General features: G+C 44.6%; 1 protein-coding gene across 11 annotated transcripts in view; it reads right to left on the reverse strand.

Moving 5' to 3' along the window:
- Nucleotides 1–5,174: 5,174 nt before the first annotated feature.
- DUSP16 (dual specificity phosphatase 16) overlaps nucleotides 5,175–20,912 on the reverse strand; it is a 91,375-nt gene continuing 75,637 nt past the window's right edge. For all 11 annotated transcript variants that reach the window (XM_001084619.5, XM_028829264.2, XM_077953646.1 and 8 more), the window contains 3 exons: nucleotides 18,690–18,849; nucleotides 11,122–11,245; nucleotides 5,175–8,930 (listed from right to left, as the gene is read on the reverse strand). In XM_001084619.5, the coding sequence (XP_001084619.3) occupies nucleotides 7,757–8,930; nucleotides 11,122–11,245; nucleotides 18,690–18,849 (1,458 nt within the window). In that variant the 3' untranslated portion in view covers nucleotides 5,175–7,756. The remainder of the gene's footprint in view (nucleotides 8,931–11,121; nucleotides 11,246–18,689; nucleotides 18,850–20,912) is intronic.

Raw genomic sequence — 20,912 nt, forward strand, 5'->3', positions numbered from 1 at the left:
GTATCTCGGCTAGACTTGATCTGATTCTAATCTTGGTTTGAGACAGGGTCTTGCTCTGTTGCTCAGGCTGGAGCTCCGCAGTGCAGTCATAGCACACTGCCTCCTCAAACTCACGGGCTCCGGTGATCCTCCCGCCTCAGACTCCTGAGTAGCTGGGACTACAGGTATGTGCCACCAAATCCAGCTAATAAAAAAAAAATTTTTTTTAATTTTCCATTTTCAAATTTGGAAGAATAATACAATGAATATTCCTATTTCTTTCACCTCGACTGGCAAAAAATGGTATTTTTAAGACATCACCATCATTGTCTTTCTTCTGGAGTATACAGAACCCAGTTCTGAACAGGGATATGTTTGTAGCTTTGAAGAATGAAGGGCTGTTTACAGAGCTGCAAGAACAGCTCAGGTGCCATTATCCTCACTGCACTTAATACAGTGACAGCCGAAAGCACAGAGTGGGCGGCAGCTCCAGCCTGGGATGGCCGAGCCTTTCCACTGCCGCAGCGGCTAGTGGTTGGCACAGGGCAGAATGGCAGACCCAGCGCAGCACAAACCGCGCAGTCAGCCAGCTCTCCAGCCAACTGTGTCTACTTCTAAAGTAGAAGTTAGACAAAACATGGGGTTCACTTAGATTGGGGTCCTGAGTAGGTAAGTGATAGGCTACTTAGGTGGAAGCAGAGAAGTATGGCAGAAGAACAATAAGCAAATTCAGTACTTCTGGAAAAAATTCTGGTTAGTTTAATATTTTGATGGCATGTTGCGGTTTTTGCAGTGTCGTGAAATTGGCTAAACGGAACTGTGTTCCCAGTATTCCCTCCCTTGTTTGTTTCTCTGGTGAGGGTTGGCCATGAGAGAGATTTGCATGAGGTTTGGAAGTGGAAGTAGAACGATAGCCGTGCGTCTTCACTGGAAGCCGATGTAGGTCAGGCCCTCTTCCATCTCGGGCACGTTTCCATGGATCTCCTGCACCTGTGGTGTGGGCAGCCACTGGGCCCACAGCTCCTCCCGCTCCCGCAGAACTCTGCCTTTGGCTTTTCCAAACCCTGGGCCGGTATGAGGACCAGCTTCTTGGTCTGTAGCCACAAGGATGAAGGTTTGGGGATGAGGAGAGACCAACTCGGGCTCTGGTGAGAGACAGGTGCAGGTCCCGGCTTGTGGCTTGCAGGTCTGGGTTGTACTTGCTCTCCCCCACCCTCCTTCCCGGCCACCTGGCCTGTGGTCTGGTGAGGAAGAAACAGCCAAGCCAAGACTTTTACCGGCTCCTCTAATTGCTTAGGTCAAACCCCTTTCACAATCCTCTCTTTCTACATCATTGCTAGTGGTTCTTCTCTGGAACCTCTGACTGGCAGCAGTGCGTTACCAGTCCTTTCCCTCTGATGTGTTGCTATTTCCTGATGGAAACTGAGAATCTGAGTGATTTGTATTTCAAGAAGCAGTTATGCTGGTTCTCTTTGTTGGTTAATACCCCATGACCTATCTGGCCATTACGGGGTATTTCAGGGATAGGAGTTGTGAAAAAGCCCTTGGCTGGACGTTTCTAGCCTTAATCTTTGGCAAGCCATTTCATTTCCCTGAGCCTCAGTTTCCACCTCCCTACAGCATGAGCAGGTCTGGGTGGGCTCTCACGGCCCTCCCAGCTCTAAGATTCCAAGTCTACGATTCTGATACTAAGCTCTTGACTACAATGAGCATGTTTACCTGTTGTCTCGGAGCAGTGACCCTAGGTCTTGGTGGTGACTTTAAATTCTGAGCTCCCAAGGTAGAGCTGCTTTTCTTCCTTTTAATTATAAATTAGCTGTTCACTGGCTGCGCTTTCTAGAGCCTGTTTTGCTTATCTTGCGATCTCTTCATTTCTGTTTATGGACACTGTCAAATAGGCCTCTGTCTGCAGTCTCCTGGTTTCCCTGGTCAAAGTTGAAGATTGCTAGAAACTGGCCTTCACTCCTCGTATTAGGCGTGTATATAAATTTGTAATAAATGGGCTGGGCGCGGTGGCTCACGCCTGTAATCCCAGTGCTTTGGGAGGCCAAGGTGGGCGGATCACAAGGTCAGGAGATTGTAGACCATCCTGGCTAACATGATGAAACCCCATCTCTACTAAAAATACAAAAAAGCCAGGCGTGGTGGCAGGCGCCTGTGGTCCCAGCTACTTGGGAGGCTGAGGCAGGAGACTCGCTTGAACCCGGGAGGCAGAGGTTGCAGTGAACCAAGATCGTGCCACTGCACTCCAGCCAGGGTGACAGAGCGAGATGCCATCTCAAAAAAAAAAAAAAAAAAATATATATATATATATAAAATAAATGAATTATGGAGTTAAGAGCAAGTGATAGTCTACAGATGTCATGTCTTTGTTTCCCTGGGGAAACAAAGCTGAAACTATAGGCGCATACCTCCACACCCGCCTAAATTTTTTTTTTGAGACAGAGTCTCGCTCTGTGGCCCAGGCTGGAGTGCAGTGGCGTGATCTCGGCTCACTGCAGGCTCCGCCTCCCGGGTTCACGCTATTCTCCTGCCTCAGCCTCCCGAGTAGCTGGGACTACAGGCGCCTGCCACCACGCTGACTAATGTTTTGTATTTTTAGCAGAGACGGGGTTTCACTATGTTGGCCAGGATAGTCTCGATCTCCTGACCTTGTGATCCTCCTGCCTCGGCCTCCCAAAGTGCTGGGATTACAGGTGCGAGCCACCGCGCCCGGCCAGCTTCATGTGTATTTATAGCCGTCCCCATCACTCACATCACTGCCTGAGCTCCGCCTCCTGTCAGAACAGCCCCGGCATTAGACTCCCCTAAGAGTGCGAACCTATTGTGAACTGCGTATGTGAGGGATCTGGGTTTTGCACTCCTTATGAGAATCTAATGCCTGATGACCTGAGATGGAACAGTTTCACCCAGAAACCACCCCCTACTTCCCTGTCTGTCGAAAAATTGTCTTCTATGAAATGGGTCCCTGGTGCCAAAAAGGTTGGGGACTGCTGTCATCAATAATATTGAATTTCTTGTGGTTTTTTGGACACACCAGGCATGTGTCATCCATTCAAATGCTATGGCTCCAGAGGGAAAGGGTAGCCAGATAATTATCCACATGCTTCAAACCAAAAAGATAAAAAAGTTGGCAACTAGATGTAGCTGCTTGCAAGGGTGACCAGCGTTATGCTGGTGTGTGTGTCCATGCCTCCGGAATTTTTCCAGGGTTATCAATGTCAGTGTAAGATCTGATGGAATTTACTGATGACCCCATTTTCTTCACCAATCAAGGCTCATTCCTGGAGGCGAGTTATGCTAAAAGCTTTTCTGCACCAAGTACTTTCAATCTAGTCTTTGAAGTTGTCATAATTCCGACCAAAGAGAACCCAGACCATTACTGAATGCTCTTCAGGTGACCCTATTTGCCTGTCACATTGCTTCTACAAGGTCACATCCTGCATTTCCTGTGGAACAGCATTTTCAAACTGATTCTAGTGTTTGAGCTGGAACCAAAAGAATGAAACTGTCTTTACATAAACGCATACTGCTGTCTCTGCAAATAAAGTGCAACAATATGACTGACTTGTAAATATCTCCCAGGACAGTGCTGTGATTTTCCAGTTGATTCTGCAGCTTTAAAGATATAACCAAGTATCATTAGGCTGTTCAAGGATGAGTGGGTCCCACAGAAGCTAGAAATAGTTTACTTCCCGCTTCCATTTATAGATGCAGAAGACTAATATTCACAGAAAAAAATACGTAGCCAAATTTTACTAGATCTAAAACATTCCTGCTTCTCAGAACAACAAAACCAGAGGAGTATTTAAGACAAAATAACAGTGAATGTTTTGAAGCTAAAAATTTTCCGTCAACTAGTCCCATATACACCCTCTACCCTTCACGTAATCTCTTTGGACACTCAGCTCCAATTTTGCCATATTTTTCTTCACATCTTAATCTACACCTTCCTAATTTCCCCTGTTTTTTATTTAAAATGGGAGTTTCGCTCTTATTGCCCAGGCTGGAGTGCAATGGTGAAATCTCGGCTCACTGTAACCTCTGCCTCCTGGGTTCAAGCAGTTCTCATGCCTCAGCCTCCCAAGTAGCTGGGATTACAGGCACCCACCACAACATCCGGCTAATTTTTGTATTTTTAGCAGAGATGGGATTTCACCAGGTAGGCCAGGTTGGTCTTAAACTCCTGACCTCAGGTAATCCACCTGCCTAGGCCTCCCAAAGTGCTGGGATTACAGGCGTGAGCCACTGTGCCCGGCCTCCCCTCTTAGTTTAATTCCTGGTCTAATTGTAGTTGTCACATCCAAACCAGTCCTCCAACAATAGCCTGCTGAGGCTGGTCGCAAAGGGGTTCCAAGCTCTGTCAGTAACTGGCCTGAACTTCAGGCTCTCCCAAGATCTGCATCTTCTCATTGGAAGCCTCTCCCTGAAACAACTGTTCCTCCTGCTACCCTCTGTCTCTGGAGGCTGATTGATTCTAATTCCCTTTATTCCTGTATCCCACGTCCACCTCTTTTCTGCGGGGTCCCGGCCAAGACAGCTCTTCCGGTCTAGCTCACCCAGCCCAATCCTTCTTACAAATTTTCTTAAATGTAACTTCAAGTCAACCAACCTCAAGGTCACCTGTGAGTCTTTCTATAATCATTATTCCATCTGCTTGCACTGAAGCTTTATTCCTTCAATGCCTATTTTTTATGAGACTAAGCTTCTAGTCTCCTAAGTCATCAAATCTAGTGTCATGAGCGGAGAGGTCATTGAGAGGTATGTGGCAAGGACAGAGGACAGCTCTTCAACAACTGCCCTTCCTGTTTTTCCTGTAGGAATCATAATATCGTTTACATGTTCTATCGAAATGGACCATGAGTTTGTAGCTGGCCTTTTTCTTCCTACCATGTACTTTTGTGTTCTGCAGTCAGCTAGAAAACCTTGACCAAGTGCCTTAGGCTTCCACGCCATAGTGTGCATTTCGTGTACACAGTAAAGCATGAAGGCTGGCACTAAACTTAGCGAACGATCCGGTGTTCCGTGTGAATGACAGAACACAGGATAAACCTGATGACACCACCACTTTATTTTGAGCTAAATCCTCGTTTACGTGAGAAGAACAGGACAGGTTTCACCACTGCCTCCTTCGGCAGCTTGGGCGGTGGTGTTCCCACCGAGTTTATGGCTGCAAAGATAGGTCTTTTCTCATCTTTATGTATAAACAGGTACCAGTTTTGATTTTATTTAATCATTTCATACATTAACATACATGACACATCAAAATGAGAAATGCACAATTTAACCGTTCAACAGCTGGCCTTCAAAAGAACACTATATTCATATTAAACATTTACAGTCTTTCCATCTAACTTTACACGTCCTAAATCATTTTCCAGCATTCCTCACATAGAAGTCTAGTTTTGCTCTTTAAAATCACCATCTGTATCACCCCTAGTAGACGCCAGGGTTTCCCCGATTACATGCTGAAGAGAGCCAGCCACCACCCCACCTAAAGACACCCAAGCAGCTCCAGAGCCTGCCTCCGAGGCCACCCCTTCGCCTCGCAGTCTCGCTTCCAAGAACTGATTATCTGACACTAGTGAACCAGCACTAAAGGCTGTAGGGTGTGACTACATCACAGTTCCAGAAGGAAGGGGACCATGGCCAAGAGAAGCCCTAAATGACAGAAGCTCATTAAAACCAAGTCCCCCAAACCTCCTGAAACATCCTTAGCAAGGAGCTCCTGCTTTCCTTCAACATGCTTTGGATATGACCACATTCTGGAGGTGAACTGTTACACGTTTGGTGTGTGTGTACATAACATCAAAAATTACTGTGTGAAACGAGAATGTCTGATTAAAGATTTCAATGTATATAATTAGATCATTGACCAGCACTTTCCCAGTATCATAACGCGGCTGACCCTCTTCTGCCTTCACTTTACACCCCATCATAGTACATTATTTGTGCACAACTAGTGATGTCTGTGCGGCTCATCATCCCATGACCAAGTCGGTCTGTGTTGAGTCATATCATTCTGTGCTGGTTTTAGAAGTCACCATAGGAAACATGAAGTCACATCCTGGTCAAAAAACTGTCCATTTCTCAAACAGAGAAAAACCTGAGATACGAGGCAGCAACTAGCGACACTTACAGGAAGGGAAAGAACAATGACAACACCCGCCCAGCCCCACCCCCACCCCCAAAAAGCTGCTGTCGTGAATTAAGGCTTCAAAAGACGACCCACATTGTAGCTGATAAAACTCAAGCCAGGAGGCTGTTTGAAGGCAGATCTGCACTATCACTTGTGTACTTGTTCCAATGACCTCCTATGTTCAGCTGCCAGGACCGATTCCATACAGTGATTGTAAGTTGAGGACTTGGCTCTCGCTCCATTTTGATGTGCCCTTTCCACTGAAGACATGCCGGCCAGCGTTTCCAGAAACAGCCTGGCCATGGCTTTGCACTCTACTCACAGTGACTGATCCAAACTCAGTGGTCTTCTCAGCTTTCTCAACAGTTTTATTCTGAATATTCCTTCCTCACTAAAGTCTCTCTCAGCCCTACTAGTAAATTCGAAAGTCTGAGGCAATTACAGAAACACCAGCCCCATCACGTGCCGAGGGGATAAAAGCCGCTAAGGAAATAGGTTTCCTGCTTCTCCTCAGCAATTTATACCTTTCTTAATCTTCCCATACTTTACCTCCCTAGGTAGTTTCCTATAAAATTCTGCCATATTGTTACATTTTACCAACTGTATCCATGCAGTGAAGCAGAAAGGGCAAACACATCTACTTTGGCGGAGAACTTGAAGGTACTGCTGGTCTGCTACCACCCAAATAAATTCACATCTGGCTTGAAACCAAGTTCATCTTAATATTTAAAGGACTGACAATCCCATTCTAAATAATTCTTTGATTTACAAAGAGGGAGGTAGACTTGTTAGCCTCCCAACCTTAGCTTAAATCATGATTACCAGGTTCCTGGCAGTTTGGCTGAATCCTAGACAGTTCCCTTCTCTTCATAAAGCTGAGAAGAAGAAAAAAAATTACCTCCATCCAGGCCCACTGGAATTTTGTGCATAGGCAGTTTGAATTGGTCTGAAAAGTGTGACTAGCTACCTACCTATTCACAATGCCTAGAAAACGGGCTACCGACATGGTAGTGGTCAAAGCCCCGACTTTGCTGTCTGAGGTACTGGGTTTGCTCTAAGGTAGACCTTGGCAAGGCCCCTAATGGTCCGTCCAGCAGAGTGATGCTCATGTCCCTCGGCTGTCAGGTGAGCGTGGCTTTGTGAATCAGCTTTGGATAGGATCATTTCTCTTGGATTTCCCACTAGGCTCTGTCCCTAACAGGGTCTACCTACCTGACCCCCAAGCTGGCTCAGTCTCAGCGCTAAGGTGTACTATGGAAAGGACCGGACAAAGACGAATATTTGAGATCTCTTAGTAGCACAGAGTGAAAATGGTAGGGGATTTTGTCCTCCAACACCAAATACACTTGCTTTTTAAGAACAAGAGGATGTGTAATTCACTGAATAAAATGGTTTCCTCTGTCTAGGGGGGATTCTAGCATCTGCTCTTCCATTTTTGTTGAGAGAAATATTAGCTGATCTCTCAAATGCAGATGTTAAGAGAGTAACAACTGGGTCGATCCACCTGTTGCTTTTACACCATAGCTCCATTTTCCAAAAATATATATGTATGTACATATATATATTTCAGATTTACAGGGAATTTTTTTGTGAACAAGAAAAACAAATTGTCTATAGAAGTCACAAGTGTTTTTCTTCTCAGGAGACCTCAATGATTTCCATGCTGCCCGAAAAGCTAGACTGACTGCCCACTTTCCCCAGCTCTTCCCGTGACCTGTTCTCCGACATGATGCTCTCTCCAAATTCCATTTGGCAGCTTCTGCGTTTAAACTGCTTTTCAAAGGGGCTCTCTTCATGCCAGCTCCGCCGTGAGTCAGCTCTGTCACTTGGCTTCTGCCGCCTGCGCACGGAATAGACTTGGTCCCCGCAAGTGGGCAGCTGGCTGCAGCTGTAGGCAGAGTAGCTGGCACTGCCTCCGTAGATGGCTGAGGCAGAGTAGAAGTGTGAGGACTCTGTGGCAAAATACCAGCTGCTGGTCAGGGAAGGGGTAGAGGTCTGGGGGGCCAAGATATCCGAGTGCCAACCCTTAAGGCCCAGGCCAGCAGACTTCGTGAGGTGCTGCTGGCTGGTGGACAGGCCGAAAAGGAAGCTGGTGTGGTAATTGTCCTCCACACTCCCACTTCGATGCAATGGAGATAAAAGGGACCTCTGCGTGGTGCCACCGCTGCTGGTTCTGACCGAGTGCAATCGCTTGCTCTGGCTGTCTGAAGGCCTGGTGGTCTGCGGCTTCTTGGGGATGCTGGCCTCCTCCTTATCAGGACTGGTTTCAGGAGTCTGCTCCGATAGTTCCTGCACAGGGGAGAACTGGCATAGTTTGTTGGTCCCATCCAGAGTAGTGGAAGGTTTGTAGTATTCCAAAGCATCTTCTGATGAGGAGAAGCCATGTAAGGATGCTGCCATGCTGGCGGAATATGAAACTGATTTGATATCCAGAGAGAAGGAACGCTTGAGCTTATTGCTGTCTTCCAGCCTGTCTGCGGACAGGTGCAGCCCACTGAGCGCCTGTACCAGCGGGCTGTCCTCTAACAGCGACGGCTGCACGCTGGGCACACTGGCGGGATGCACGGGCCTTTGCCCTGCTGCCTCTGAGGTAGCAGAGTCGGCACGGGGTGGACTGAGGGGCGTCTCGCTTTTCTGTCCACCCTCTGAGACAGCAGGGACGGGGTCATTTGGCTTCTCCAGGTGCAGCAGCTTGAGTTTGCTCTTTGGCCCTGATGCTCCTGTCTGGTTCTTAATCTTCTTCTCATAGTCCAGGAGTTGGCCCAGAAAATTGAAGTTTGGAGATATAGTAGGTCTTTTTTCTTTCACAAATCTACAGAGACAGGAAAAAACAAAAACCCGAATTTCACAATTACACTTTATCTGATGAATATTCAGTGAATAAATGAGATAGGGAATTATCGGGCAGACCTCAAAAACTTTGAAAGGTGATTGGTTTAAAAGCTCAGGCAGACGCCTCAAGGTGGAGAATACAAAGGCCCTAGGCACTGGGAAGGCCCTGCACGCACTCCTGCAGTATGCCGGAAAGAGGCAGCTGGGCCCCAGAGGCTCTAGTTTGTGCCTCATTTTCAAGGGCCCAGGGCTCCCAATGCAGCTGATAAGAGATGATATGGGGTTTTGTTGGTGGTGGTCTTTAAGAGACAGGGTCTTGTTCTGTCACCCAGACTGGAGTGCAGTGGCATGATCATAGTTCACTGCAGCCTCGAATTCCCAGGCACATGCAGTCCTTCCGCCTCAGCCTCCTGAGTGGCTGGAATTACAGGACTACATGCTGGGCTAATTTTAATTTTTAAAGTTTCTTTTGTAGAGAAAGGGTCTCAACTGTGTTGCCCAGGCTGGTCTTGAACTCCTGGGCTCAAGTGATTCTCCCACCTTGGCCTCCCAAAGTGCTGGGACTACCGGTGTGAGCCACCGTGCCTGGCCAAGAGATGACTATTCACCACCAAGGACAGCCCTGACACGCACACACCAGGTGCTACCATCAAAAGTACAGTGTAACAGCCACTCTCCTTCAATTCCCAATGTCATCCCCTCTCAAAGTCACCAGTCACTTCTCAAGACAGTTCACATTTTAATGACAAAAAGAAAATGGTATCAGATGATCAAAGTATCAAAGCAACACTTCTTTTTATAGTCAACAAGACAGAATACCCACGACAAAGTGGTCTGTGTGTGCTAAGCACTATGCTTATGCACTGAATCATTATTTAATCCTCAAAACTACCCTATCATCAGGTGGGTGTCATTATCCCCATCAAATAGCTAGCTACACAGAGTCCTTAAGTGACTTGCCCAAAATCACACAGCTACTAAATGACGGTGCTGGATTCAAAACCAGGCTGGTCAAATATCTGGGTCCACTTTTGTAACTACCATGTTAAAAGAGATTCATCAAAGGATGAAAACTAATACTAGATGGCTTTCATGTTTCATGGAGGAAATACAGACTCAGAGCTAACAGGCAAATTCGTCAGCAGCCCCTGCGCCTCATGGATGCTTTTCAGGTGATGCAGGAGTAGAACTACACTGAAAATCTGCATTTGAATAAGGAACAAGAAAAACAAAAAATAAACGTGGAAATCAAGTAACCTAAGCAAATTCACAAAAATAGAAGTAACTGGCTCAAGAATAACTAGTGTAAATGTAGGGTCCTCATAATGAGACTTCATGGCGTGATATAAGGGTGCCTTTTCTTCTGATTTCTAAATGGAGCAGGAGGACTTCAGGGAGGCCTGAACGGGGGCATGAGAGCTCATGCGGATGACCAGAGGACCCATCTCCTCCAGGCTCCTGACTTACGTGGGATGGTGTTTGGGCAGCTCATTTCTGTTTTCCAAACTTTCCAATTTGAGGAAAAACAAATGCAACTGTTAAATCAGGCCTGTCGCATAAGTCTCTCTATTTCTGATTCCTGATCAGGTAACAATGAACCATCTCTACCCAATGAGACATGCAGGGGAATCAGATTCATCAGAGACTGGAGGCAACCCAGTCAAAATCACACACACACACAACCTGGCCGACTCTAGAATGTGGGGCATTTTACTGAAGAATGGAGTCTGACAGTTATCTGGTTCATAGGTGCACGTATTAGGCTTTTTCTTCCCAGCAATCCAAAGTGCGAAGCAGAACAGAGACTCTGCAGTGAGCATTCCATTACAGCTTCCCCCTCATAGGCACATTTACACCAAGGATACTTTTGCATTTAGGGAAAGCCATAAACTCATGTAACAGGATAGAGATCTCTGCCTGCATCTGTTGTTCCTTAAACATAAAAAGTGGCTGAGGATGAATCTGACACATGTGAGGGCAGAATTAATGCTAAACAGTAAAACAGCATTCTTTTCCAATCTTCGCGAGATCATTAAAAAATCCACAGTAACCTGTAAAAAGTGTGACTAAAATAATCATGACCTGCTTTACTTTGGTTACCCATCCTCATAATTCTTTATGTTTCAGGTCCAATGAAAAGCCAGTCACAGAAGACAGTTTCCTGCCCTCACCTGTAAGCTTCATCTAAAGACATGTCCATCCTCTTCATGATGTAGGCAATAGCGATGGTGGCAGAGCGGGAGATCCCAGCTAAACAGTGCACTAGGACACATCCATTGGAGGCTTTTGCTTTCTCTGTATGAGTCAAATGCAAGAAAGGTCACTACTAACCATTTTGTTCAGCAGTGAAATCTTGTTTCCATTTACTTACTCAATGTCTTCCACCTGAAAACCTCTACGCAAATCCCCTCTGTGTACATCATATTTATCCTTGCAAATTCTTTTCAGGAGATAGGGGAAGGTAATTCCCTCACCACTGACCCCAGCAGGACAACTGGGGTCCAAAACTATTTGTTAATAAGCTATTACTAACTCGGGTTTCCTGGCTTATGTTAGTAATTTCCCCTAAGATATGGGTAATGTTTAATTTATTCCTGTTATGTGACACTTCAAATTTTCCCTGATTACATAAGAGATATAATTACATTTATTAATATTATTACTACTATTTTGAGATAGTCTTGCTCTGTCGCCCAGGCTGGAGTGCAGTGGTGTGATGTCGGATCACTGCAATCTCTGCCTCCTGGATTCAAGTGATTCTCCTGCCTTAGCTTCCAGAGTAGCTGGGATTACAGGTGTGCACCACCATGCCTGGCTAATTTTTGTATTTTTAGTGGAGTCGGGGTTTCACCATGTTGGGCAGGCTGTTCTCTAACTCCTGGCCTCAAGTGATCCATCCACCTCAGCCTCCCAAAGTGCTGGGATTACAGGCGTGAGCCAATGCCCCTGGCCTCCTTATTTTTCTTCAGACAACTTTTCTGTATGTCATAAAATGGCTCAACTTTATTTATTAAATTTTAGAAGAAAACCTTGTATATGCTATGAATCAGGTTTAGCCATTCACTTTAATGAGATCCAAGAGAACTTTTATCCCTTCCTTGATACCCAGGAGGTATTGTCTTTGTTGCATTACCTCAATTCCCCACACCACGGTGGAAGGACTCATGGACACTTTGTTAGAACCAAAGAACCAGGGAAATCCAGGCAGTGCTGCCATCTCTCACTGCTGAAGGGCTTAACAGTATGTACATGTGGCAGGGGATGAGGTTATTCCACACAGCCTGGAAGCTACTAACATTTTGGCCAGTTCCATGACTACCTTAATTCTAAATAATTACATGTGTGCTCAGTCATGAAGCTGAATTCTCCCTTTTCATTCTTGGTAGATACTACCAAACGTCTACTGAACCTTCTGTTAAAATTCTTACGATTCACAGATATGCAATGAATCTTGCTTTGGCAGCTAAATAATACAAGGCTCTTCAATCTCACTGCCTATGTTATAAATATACATAACTTATATAAACTTATAAGTTTCTAGTGCAATGATTATTATATATAACAATTATTCATCATATATAAAGCAACATAGAGGTTTTGGGTAGTATATGAATAATCAAGCAGCAAGCAGCTTCCTTCTAGATAGGGAAACCAAACACAATAAAACAATAACAAATGAATACCAAGCAACACTCAAACAAAGAATTGTATGCTATACAAATAAGAACATAGAAACTCATGTACACAGTCTCATGCCTTCCTGTGCCTCCAGCGTCCCCTTCCTTCTCAGCTATCATTTATCCCACGTTACTCTCAGTGTTTCCTTCCCCTTCTGCCCCGCTGCTAAGAAGCTCAAAGCTAAGGTTTCTACTCAATTTCAATAGGAAGTAGCAATTCAGATTTTTTGTCAGTTACTGTACATTTCCTAGCCCCTTATTACTTGATTATTGCTCCTTTATCTCATTTTAATGAGTATGTGTGAGAATATGTGTATGTTTTGGTTCTAACCTATTATTGAAAACTGCTTCAAATCCTTACTGGAAGTAGTCTGGGTTTTTGTTTTTTAACGTTGACAATACTCTCTCATTAATTTTAATAATTATCTCGGCCGGGCGTGGTGGCTCACGCCTCTAATCCCAGCACTTTGGGAGGTTGAGGTCAGTGGATCACCTAAGGTCAGGAGTTCAAGACCAGCCTGACCAATATGGTGAAATCCCATCTCTATTAAAAATACAAAAATTAGCTGGGCATGGTGGTGGGCACCTGTAGTCCCAGCTACTCAGGAGGCTGAGACAGGAGAATTGCTTGAATCCAGGAGGTGGAGGTTGCAGTGAACCAAGATTGCGCCACTCACTCTAGCCTGGGCGACAGAGCGAGACTCCGTCTCAAAAAAATAAATGAATAAATAAATAAATAAAATTAAATAAAATACTCTCAAAAACTAGATTATAAGGACCCAGAAGGATCTTGCTTGCTTCTAACAATCCCCCAAAAGATTTAACACTAGGCACATAGTAGGCATCTAGCTGATACTGGCTGATACATATTTTTAAAGCGATTTTAATAAAAAATAAGAAGGCTGAAAGGAAATAAAACAATGACAGTAACATGTGTTACAACGTTGAGGTTATAGGTTTCCTTTTCTCTGTTTTTCAAATTTTCTGCAATGTGCTTACAACTGTTTTTATAACCACAACTCTTTTGATGACGTCTTTTAAAAATGAAAAAAACAAGTGATTATACTGGAGTTGAGGTTCATCAGCACGCATCTTGGGAGACATGAGCCCTAAACTGTGTCTTCAAGCAAAGGAATTAATACACACAGACCTGGCAGAGAGGAGAAGGGAAATGTGTGCAAGAAAGCCCTGTGGTGGGACTGAGCAAAGTGCTCAGAAAACATCCTGCCTTGGAGAAGTAACCAGAGAGAAGGTTTCAAAGGCGGGAAGCAGGTGTTGGAGGGTGTTGGGAATGTTAGGCTAAGGGCTACATTTCTTTTCTGAGACAGGGTCTCACTCTGTTCACCCAGGCTGGAGTTCCATGGTGCAAACATAGCTCACTGTAACTATGAACTCCTAGGCTCAAGCGATCCTCCTGCCTCAGCCTCCCAGCTAGGACTACAGGTGCACACCACCATGCCTGGCTAATTAAAAACATTTTTTTTATAGAGACAGGATCTTGCTATGTTGACTAGGCTGGTGTCAAACTCCTGGCCTCAAGCAATCCTCCCGCCTCCGCTTCCCAGAGTGCTGTCATTACACACGCTGCACACGGCCAAGGCTACCTTTTTAATGTACAAAACTAAGGAGCCTCTTCAGGTTTCTGAATAAAGAACAAGAAGGCAATGATGATGAAAACTGGAAACGGGCAGGTGGCCATTACTGAAATTAAGGCTAAAATCTAGGTTAACAAAGGGGAGAGAGAACTGCACATGAAAAGGGCAAAGATGTAGTGAGGATGGGAAGTTACAAAGGCTAAAAAGAAGGAAGTCATAACTAAGAGGGGTTACAGAGTCCAGCTCAAAGGACAGAAAAAAGGAGAAACTTCAGGTAACAATTTTTAAAATATTTATTAACAGCCAATTATGAGTCCGGTACTTTACAAGGTGTTCAATGCACATAACGTTGTCTATTTTACTTATTTTTATTTTCTCTTTTTGGTTTACTTTTTTTCTTCTTTTTTTCATTTTACATTATCTATTTTAATCCTCGCAGTATTCCTATAAGGTAGGTATATTATCTTCAGTTTCCAGATCAAGAAACTGAAATGCACAGAAGTTTGAAGTAACTTACTCAAACCACTTCGCTTAATAACCAGGGTAGGAAGGACTCAAATACAGACAGTTTGCCTCCAAAATACATGGTCCTAATCACTTCTCTATGTTGTGTCCATGCAGTCACGAGTTGGGCATGGGAGAGCTGGAGCAAGAGCCCAGGAGACAGTGAAGAGGAAGCAAGAGGCTGTATACACAGCTGGGTTTGGGGGCACCTCATGAGTATCCCATAATACAAATGGGCAAACTCTGTTACTAGCACATTAACTAAAAAGAAAGACAAAACTCCACATAAACCTGAGTCCCTCCAACAAACCCGGAGACTTACCAGAATCTAATCTAACTAACAAAAAGAAAAGAAAAAATCCCTATGAGCCTGTAAGTCATTAAGGGGGTACATCATACTAACCATGGCTTAAAACGCCATGGAGGAGAGGACTAGCAATTATAGTGAATACGGGCTGAATTCAAAAAGTGGCCTGGAGATTTTTGCCTTGAATTACTTGGGTGGGATAAGGATGATGGCTCTAATAGGACCAAGCAAATGAAATACTGGTAAGTATTTGCAGATATTACAAATACATTATAGTATGTGTTTTGTGTGCATGTGTTTAACCAAGTTACAAAGCAGTTAAAGTTCTTTTGTATGAATGAAAGTGACATGATGACCCCAGTATCTCTCATTAAAGGAGAAAATAAGTTGGGAGCAAACTTATTCATATTCTCTCTTCTCTTCTAACTCTTTTCTACTAAACTTTAAACTTTTTCTCCTAAAGCCTACATATTGTCATGACTTAAGAAAACCATGTTCTTTTCTAGAAAGATTTTGAAATCTGATTTTTAGCTGAAATTAGAGCCAGTGTCTCTGGATCAATGTGACATGCAATGGGAACGTTAACCATAACTGGTTTTGTTTTTTTTTTTGAGACGAAGTCTCACTCTGTTGCCAAGGGTGGAGTGCAATGGCGTGGTCTCAGCTCACTGCAACCTCCACCTCCCAGGTTCAAGAGATTCTCCTGCCTCAGCCTCCCAAGTAGCTAGGATTACAGGTGCCTGCCAGAACACCCAGTAATTTTTATATGTTTAGTAGAGACATGTTGGCCACACTGTCGCAAACTCCAGCAACCTCAGGTGATCCCCCCATCTTGGCCTCCCAAAGTGCTGGGATTACAGGCATAAGCCACCACTCCCGGCCAATTGTTATTTTTAAAGAGGCAAAAACTGAATGATTCGCTGAATGTTGTTTAGAAGTACAATGGGAGGGTGTGTGTTAACTTGTGGGGGTTTGTGATTTATTTATTTATTTTTATTTATTTATTTATTTTTTGAGATAGAGTCTCATTCTGTTGCCCCGGCTGGAGTGGAGTGGCACGATCTTGGCTCACTGCAACCTCTGCCTCATGGATTCAAGCGATTCTCCTGCCTTGGCTTCCCAAGTAGCTGGGACTACAGGCGTGTGCCACTACGGCCAGCTAATTTTTGTATACCGGGTTTCACTATATGTTGGCCAGGCTGGTCTTGAACTCCTGACCTCAGGTGATCCGCCTGCCTTGGCCTCCCAAAGTGCTGGGATTATAGGCGTGAGCCACCTGGCCATTTGTTTGTGATTATTTTAATGTGAACTAAGTCATTTATCTTCACATGTTTCATAGAATGAATCCTAACTGAAGATGAAACCCTCAGAAACCTGGAAATCTTGAAAAAAAGACAAGTGTTTTGGAATTACTCAAAGTTCCAAAAGCATTAAACAGAATATTCCCCTCACAGGTGAAAATTATAGTACGGGGCTTAATACACATATTTTCAATTTTTGTTTTTGAGACAGAGTCTGGCTGTACTGCCCAGGCTGGAGTTCAGTGGCACAATCTTGGCTCACTGTAACCTCCACCTCCCGGTTCAAGCAATCCTCCCACCTCAGCCTCCCAAATAGCTGGGACCACAGGTGCACTGGTAGAGACAGGGTTTTGCTATGTTGCCCAGGCTGGTCTTGAACTCTTGGGTTCAAGTAATTGCTTGCCTTGGCCTCCTAAAGTGCTGGGATTACAGGCATAAGCCACTGTGCCTGGCCAATTCCACTTTATTTTTATTTTTTTTATTTTTTGAGATGGAATCTTGCTCTGTCACCTAGGCTGGAGTGCAGTGGCGTGATCTCAGCTCACTGCAAGCTCCGTCTCCTGGGTTCACGCCATTCTCCTGCCTCAGCCTCCCAAGTAGCTGGGACTACAGGCGCCCGCCACCTCACCATGCTACTTTTTTGTATTTCTAGTAGAGACGGGGTTTCACCGTGTTAGCCAGGATGGTCTCCTTCTCCTGACCTCGTGATCCGCCCGCCTTGGCCTCCCAAAGTGCTGGGATTACAGGTCTGAGCCACCACCACGCCTGGCCAACTCCACTTTTTTTTTTTTTTTTTTTTTGAGAGGAGTATCGCTCTGTTGCAGGCTGGAGTGCAGTGGTGTGATCTCAGCTCGCTGCAAGCTCCGCCTCCCGGGTTCACGCCATTCTCCTGCCTCAGCCTCCGGAGTAGCTGGGACTACAGGCGCCCGCCACCACACCTGGCTAGTTTTTTGGTTTTTTTTTTAGTAGAGACGGGGTTTCACGGTGTTAGCCAGGATGGTCTCGATCTCCTGACCTCGTGATCCGCCCGTGTCGGCCTCCCACAGTGCTGGGATTACAGGCTTGAGCCACCGCGCCCGGCCAATTCCACTTTTTTAAAGGAACTGGTTCTTTTATTTTTAATTATGGTAACCAATTCAGAGTATTTAATTATGGATTAGAGTGCTCAAACTTATGTAACTGGGGAGGAAAAAGTTTCTTACATAGGGCCAGGTGCCGTGGCTCACGCCTGTAATCCCAGCACTTTGGGAGGCTGAGGTGGGCGGATCACAAGGTCAGGAGATCAAGACCATCCTGGCTAACACGGTGAAACCCCATCTCTACTAAAAGTACAAAAAATTAGCCGGGCATGGTGGCGGGCGCCTGTAGTCCCAGCTACTCAGGAGGCTGAGGCAGGAGAATGGTGTGAACCCAGGAGGCGGAGCTTGCAGTGAGCTGAGATCCGCGCCACTGCACTCCAGCCTGGGCGACAGAGTGAGACTCCGTCTCAAAAAAAAAAAAAAAAAATTCTTACATGGAACATCAAGAGTCGCACATGTGGTATGTTACTAAGGAGCTAGTAGTGTTTCTCCTCTGTTCAGCCACTGTCCACTAAAGCCACATTCCAAATACACGTCACCAAGTTACCACCCAGCAGATCTGATCCTGTGGCACCAAAATGCCTCAACCGTACCCAGGGGCCAGAGAAGCTCCAGAATTGAACAGGCCCAGGAAGCAGAACAAAGTATGGCACAGAGGAGATACTGTCAAGACCACTGCCAGGGAAGTGACCAAATGAGAGACAGAGAGAGAGAGAGACAGAGAGAGAGAGAGAGAGACAGAGAGAGAGAGAGAGTGTGTGTGTGTGTCAACATTCTATTAGATCAAATATTACCTGAAATTACTGGCATGTGGACCCCGGCTTAGACACACTGACATAAAGACTTAAATGTAGTGGGATTTGTTTTCACAAGATTTGACTTTTCTCTGTGGAAAACATAGCAACAAGGCAACGGAATATTACCAAAGTTTCCCAAAGGCTTGTGTAGGATTTGGAAAAGTTGGAGGAAGAATTTAACCCTAAAAGCTTAACTGATTTTCAAACACTTGCAAATATATAATTACAGATCCTGTGAAGCTTAACCTTGGTGGTGTTAAATGTTAGCTAGAATGTCACAAGGTCAGTCCTTAGGGACAGCGTGACACACACGTCACCTTGACCACTAGATGAGTAAGCTGCACCATGTGTTATTTTCAGACTTTTGAAATCTCTGAAATAGGCTCCTTTTCTCTAAAGAAAAAAAGCGGGGCTGAGGGGGTCCACCTACACATGAGACGATCACCCACAGGACCTGTAATATTATTTGAGCTACTTACCAATGAAATCTACTGATTTGTCCAACCATGGCAAAATTTTCTCACAAAAGCTGTCATTCACAGGCACACGCAGGAAATGAGACTCAGGGATAAAGTCAGGCTTTGGACAGGTATTGCTGGCATTTAACACATAACCAATCCCATTCTGCTGCATCAGCTCCTATGGAGAGGAAGAGCAGTTAAAGTGACTAATAATATGGTAAACATGATCATTCTGAAAGAGTGAAGTTTAATGCGATGATAAAAATGCCCAGTTTCCTTGAAATACAACTCATTCAGATCAGTGAAGTCCAAAAACCCAGCAAAATGACATATAGACAAGTTTTAAGAAAAAAAAAATTTAAGAACAACAAAGGCTATTTAAAATAATATGCTGGAAGCCCACACATCATTCATATAGTCAAATCTCTATTATCTTCATTACTAGAGAAGTGGAACAAAGAATACAAAAGAAAACAACAGTTTATACGATTTTAGAATATATGGACACACAACATTTTCTTCCCACACAGAACACGCTGGTTCTCTAAGATACAGTTCTAGTCATTCTTCTCACTCTAAATACTCTCTTTGAAGGCTGCACTTATTTATATAGCCTTAATTACCAGTTCTACATGCTGATGGCATGTGTGTGTGTGTGTGTGTGTATCTCCTCTTAAATTTCCAACCCATATCTCCAACTACCTACTGGCTATCAGGATGTTCCACAGGCCCTTCACATTTAAAATGTCAGAAACTAAACATACTCTCTTTCTTCCTGTTCTGCCCCCAACTCCTGCCTCATCTCTGTAATCCCCAAATTGGTTTAGGGTAATAACATCGACCTAGCCAGCTGAGCTCGAAAATAAAATGGGGCTTTCTCTTCCCCATGACCCTCATCCAAACAGCTGCCAAATCCTTTTGGAATCACCTCTTCCATTGATCCTCTCCTCTCTATACCCATTCACTGCTCAGTAGCCAAGATAACCAAAAAAGTCACCAGGAGCTCCTGAAGTTTGCAGTGGTTTTCTCTCCAAACCATGTTCTGAACAACTAGAGGAATCTCTGTTACGATGAACTCCCGGCTGGGTGCTTTATCCACATTCTTTTCATTTCCTTGAGTCTCATTCCCTGCTCCTGTCCCATACAGCACCCCCAGCATCAAATGTATACCCGTCCTCTGTGCTTCTGTTCACACCGTTCTCGTGCTTAGAAAGCCCTGTCCTCCTTCTGGAAGACACTCTTCCCACTCTTCCTACTTTGTGTAACCTCATCTATGAACTCTTTCCCACTGATGCATAATTAACCATTCAGTTCCCTGTCCTTCCAAAGTACTTTGTTCACACCATTAATTAAGCACCTAGCATAGTGTGTTAACATTAACAGATAATTCTCATCTCCCCTGTTATGTAATGAAGTAATGAGTGAGATCTTGGACCGAGTCTTGTTTTCGCACCTTCAGCCCAGGTATAGAGTTGCACTCAAAACGAATCTGTTCAACTGACATCCATCCACCATTTAGCAGGCAAGCCCACACAAACCTGTTTCATTTAGTCATCCCCCTCCTGACTCTCAGGAGATGTTCCAAGCCTGGAATAATTAGTCTAAGCCATCTTGGTCATTTCTTCCTTCTCTTGGAATACTACCTTTTCTACAAATCTTTTCCAACTACCTGAAAGAAAATTGGCAATTTTCTTCCTATATTATCCTTCTGAAACATGCCAGTTCCCTAATCTCTTCATTTACTACATTTGGCACAATAAATATACTTTATTTTACATAAAAGGTGAACAACGGCCGGGTGCGGTGGCTCATGCCTGTAAATCCCAGCACTTTGGGAGGCCGAGGCAGGTAGATCACCTGAGGTCTGGAGTTCAAGACCAGCCTGACCAACATGGAGAAACCCCATCTCTACTAAAACTACAAAATTATCCAGGTGTGGTGGCACAAGCCTGTAGAAGAATCACTTGAACTCAGAAGGCGGAGGTCGTGGTGAGCTGAGATTGCGCCATTGCACTCCAGCCTGGGCAACAAGAGCAAAACTCTGTCTCAAACAAACAAACAAAAACGTGGACAGCATAAATCCAGATTGTGTATGCAACCATCTCTTGTTGAGATGACAATGTCAATAAACAGCTTTTGGAACTAGGTGGATTTCTTAGATTGGCCAACACCCTTCAGATATGCCAGAGCCCAAGTCTTCTGATGGTCTCATGCTTCTGTTAGGTTAACAATCAGGCTACA

Source organism: Macaca mulatta, chromosome 11 (genome assembly GCF_049350105.2).
Source record: "Macaca mulatta isolate MMU2019108-1 chromosome 11, T2T-MMU8v2.0, whole genome shotgun sequence".
Taxonomy (NCBI): Eukaryota; Metazoa; Chordata; class Mammalia; order Primates; family Cercopithecidae; genus Macaca; species Macaca mulatta.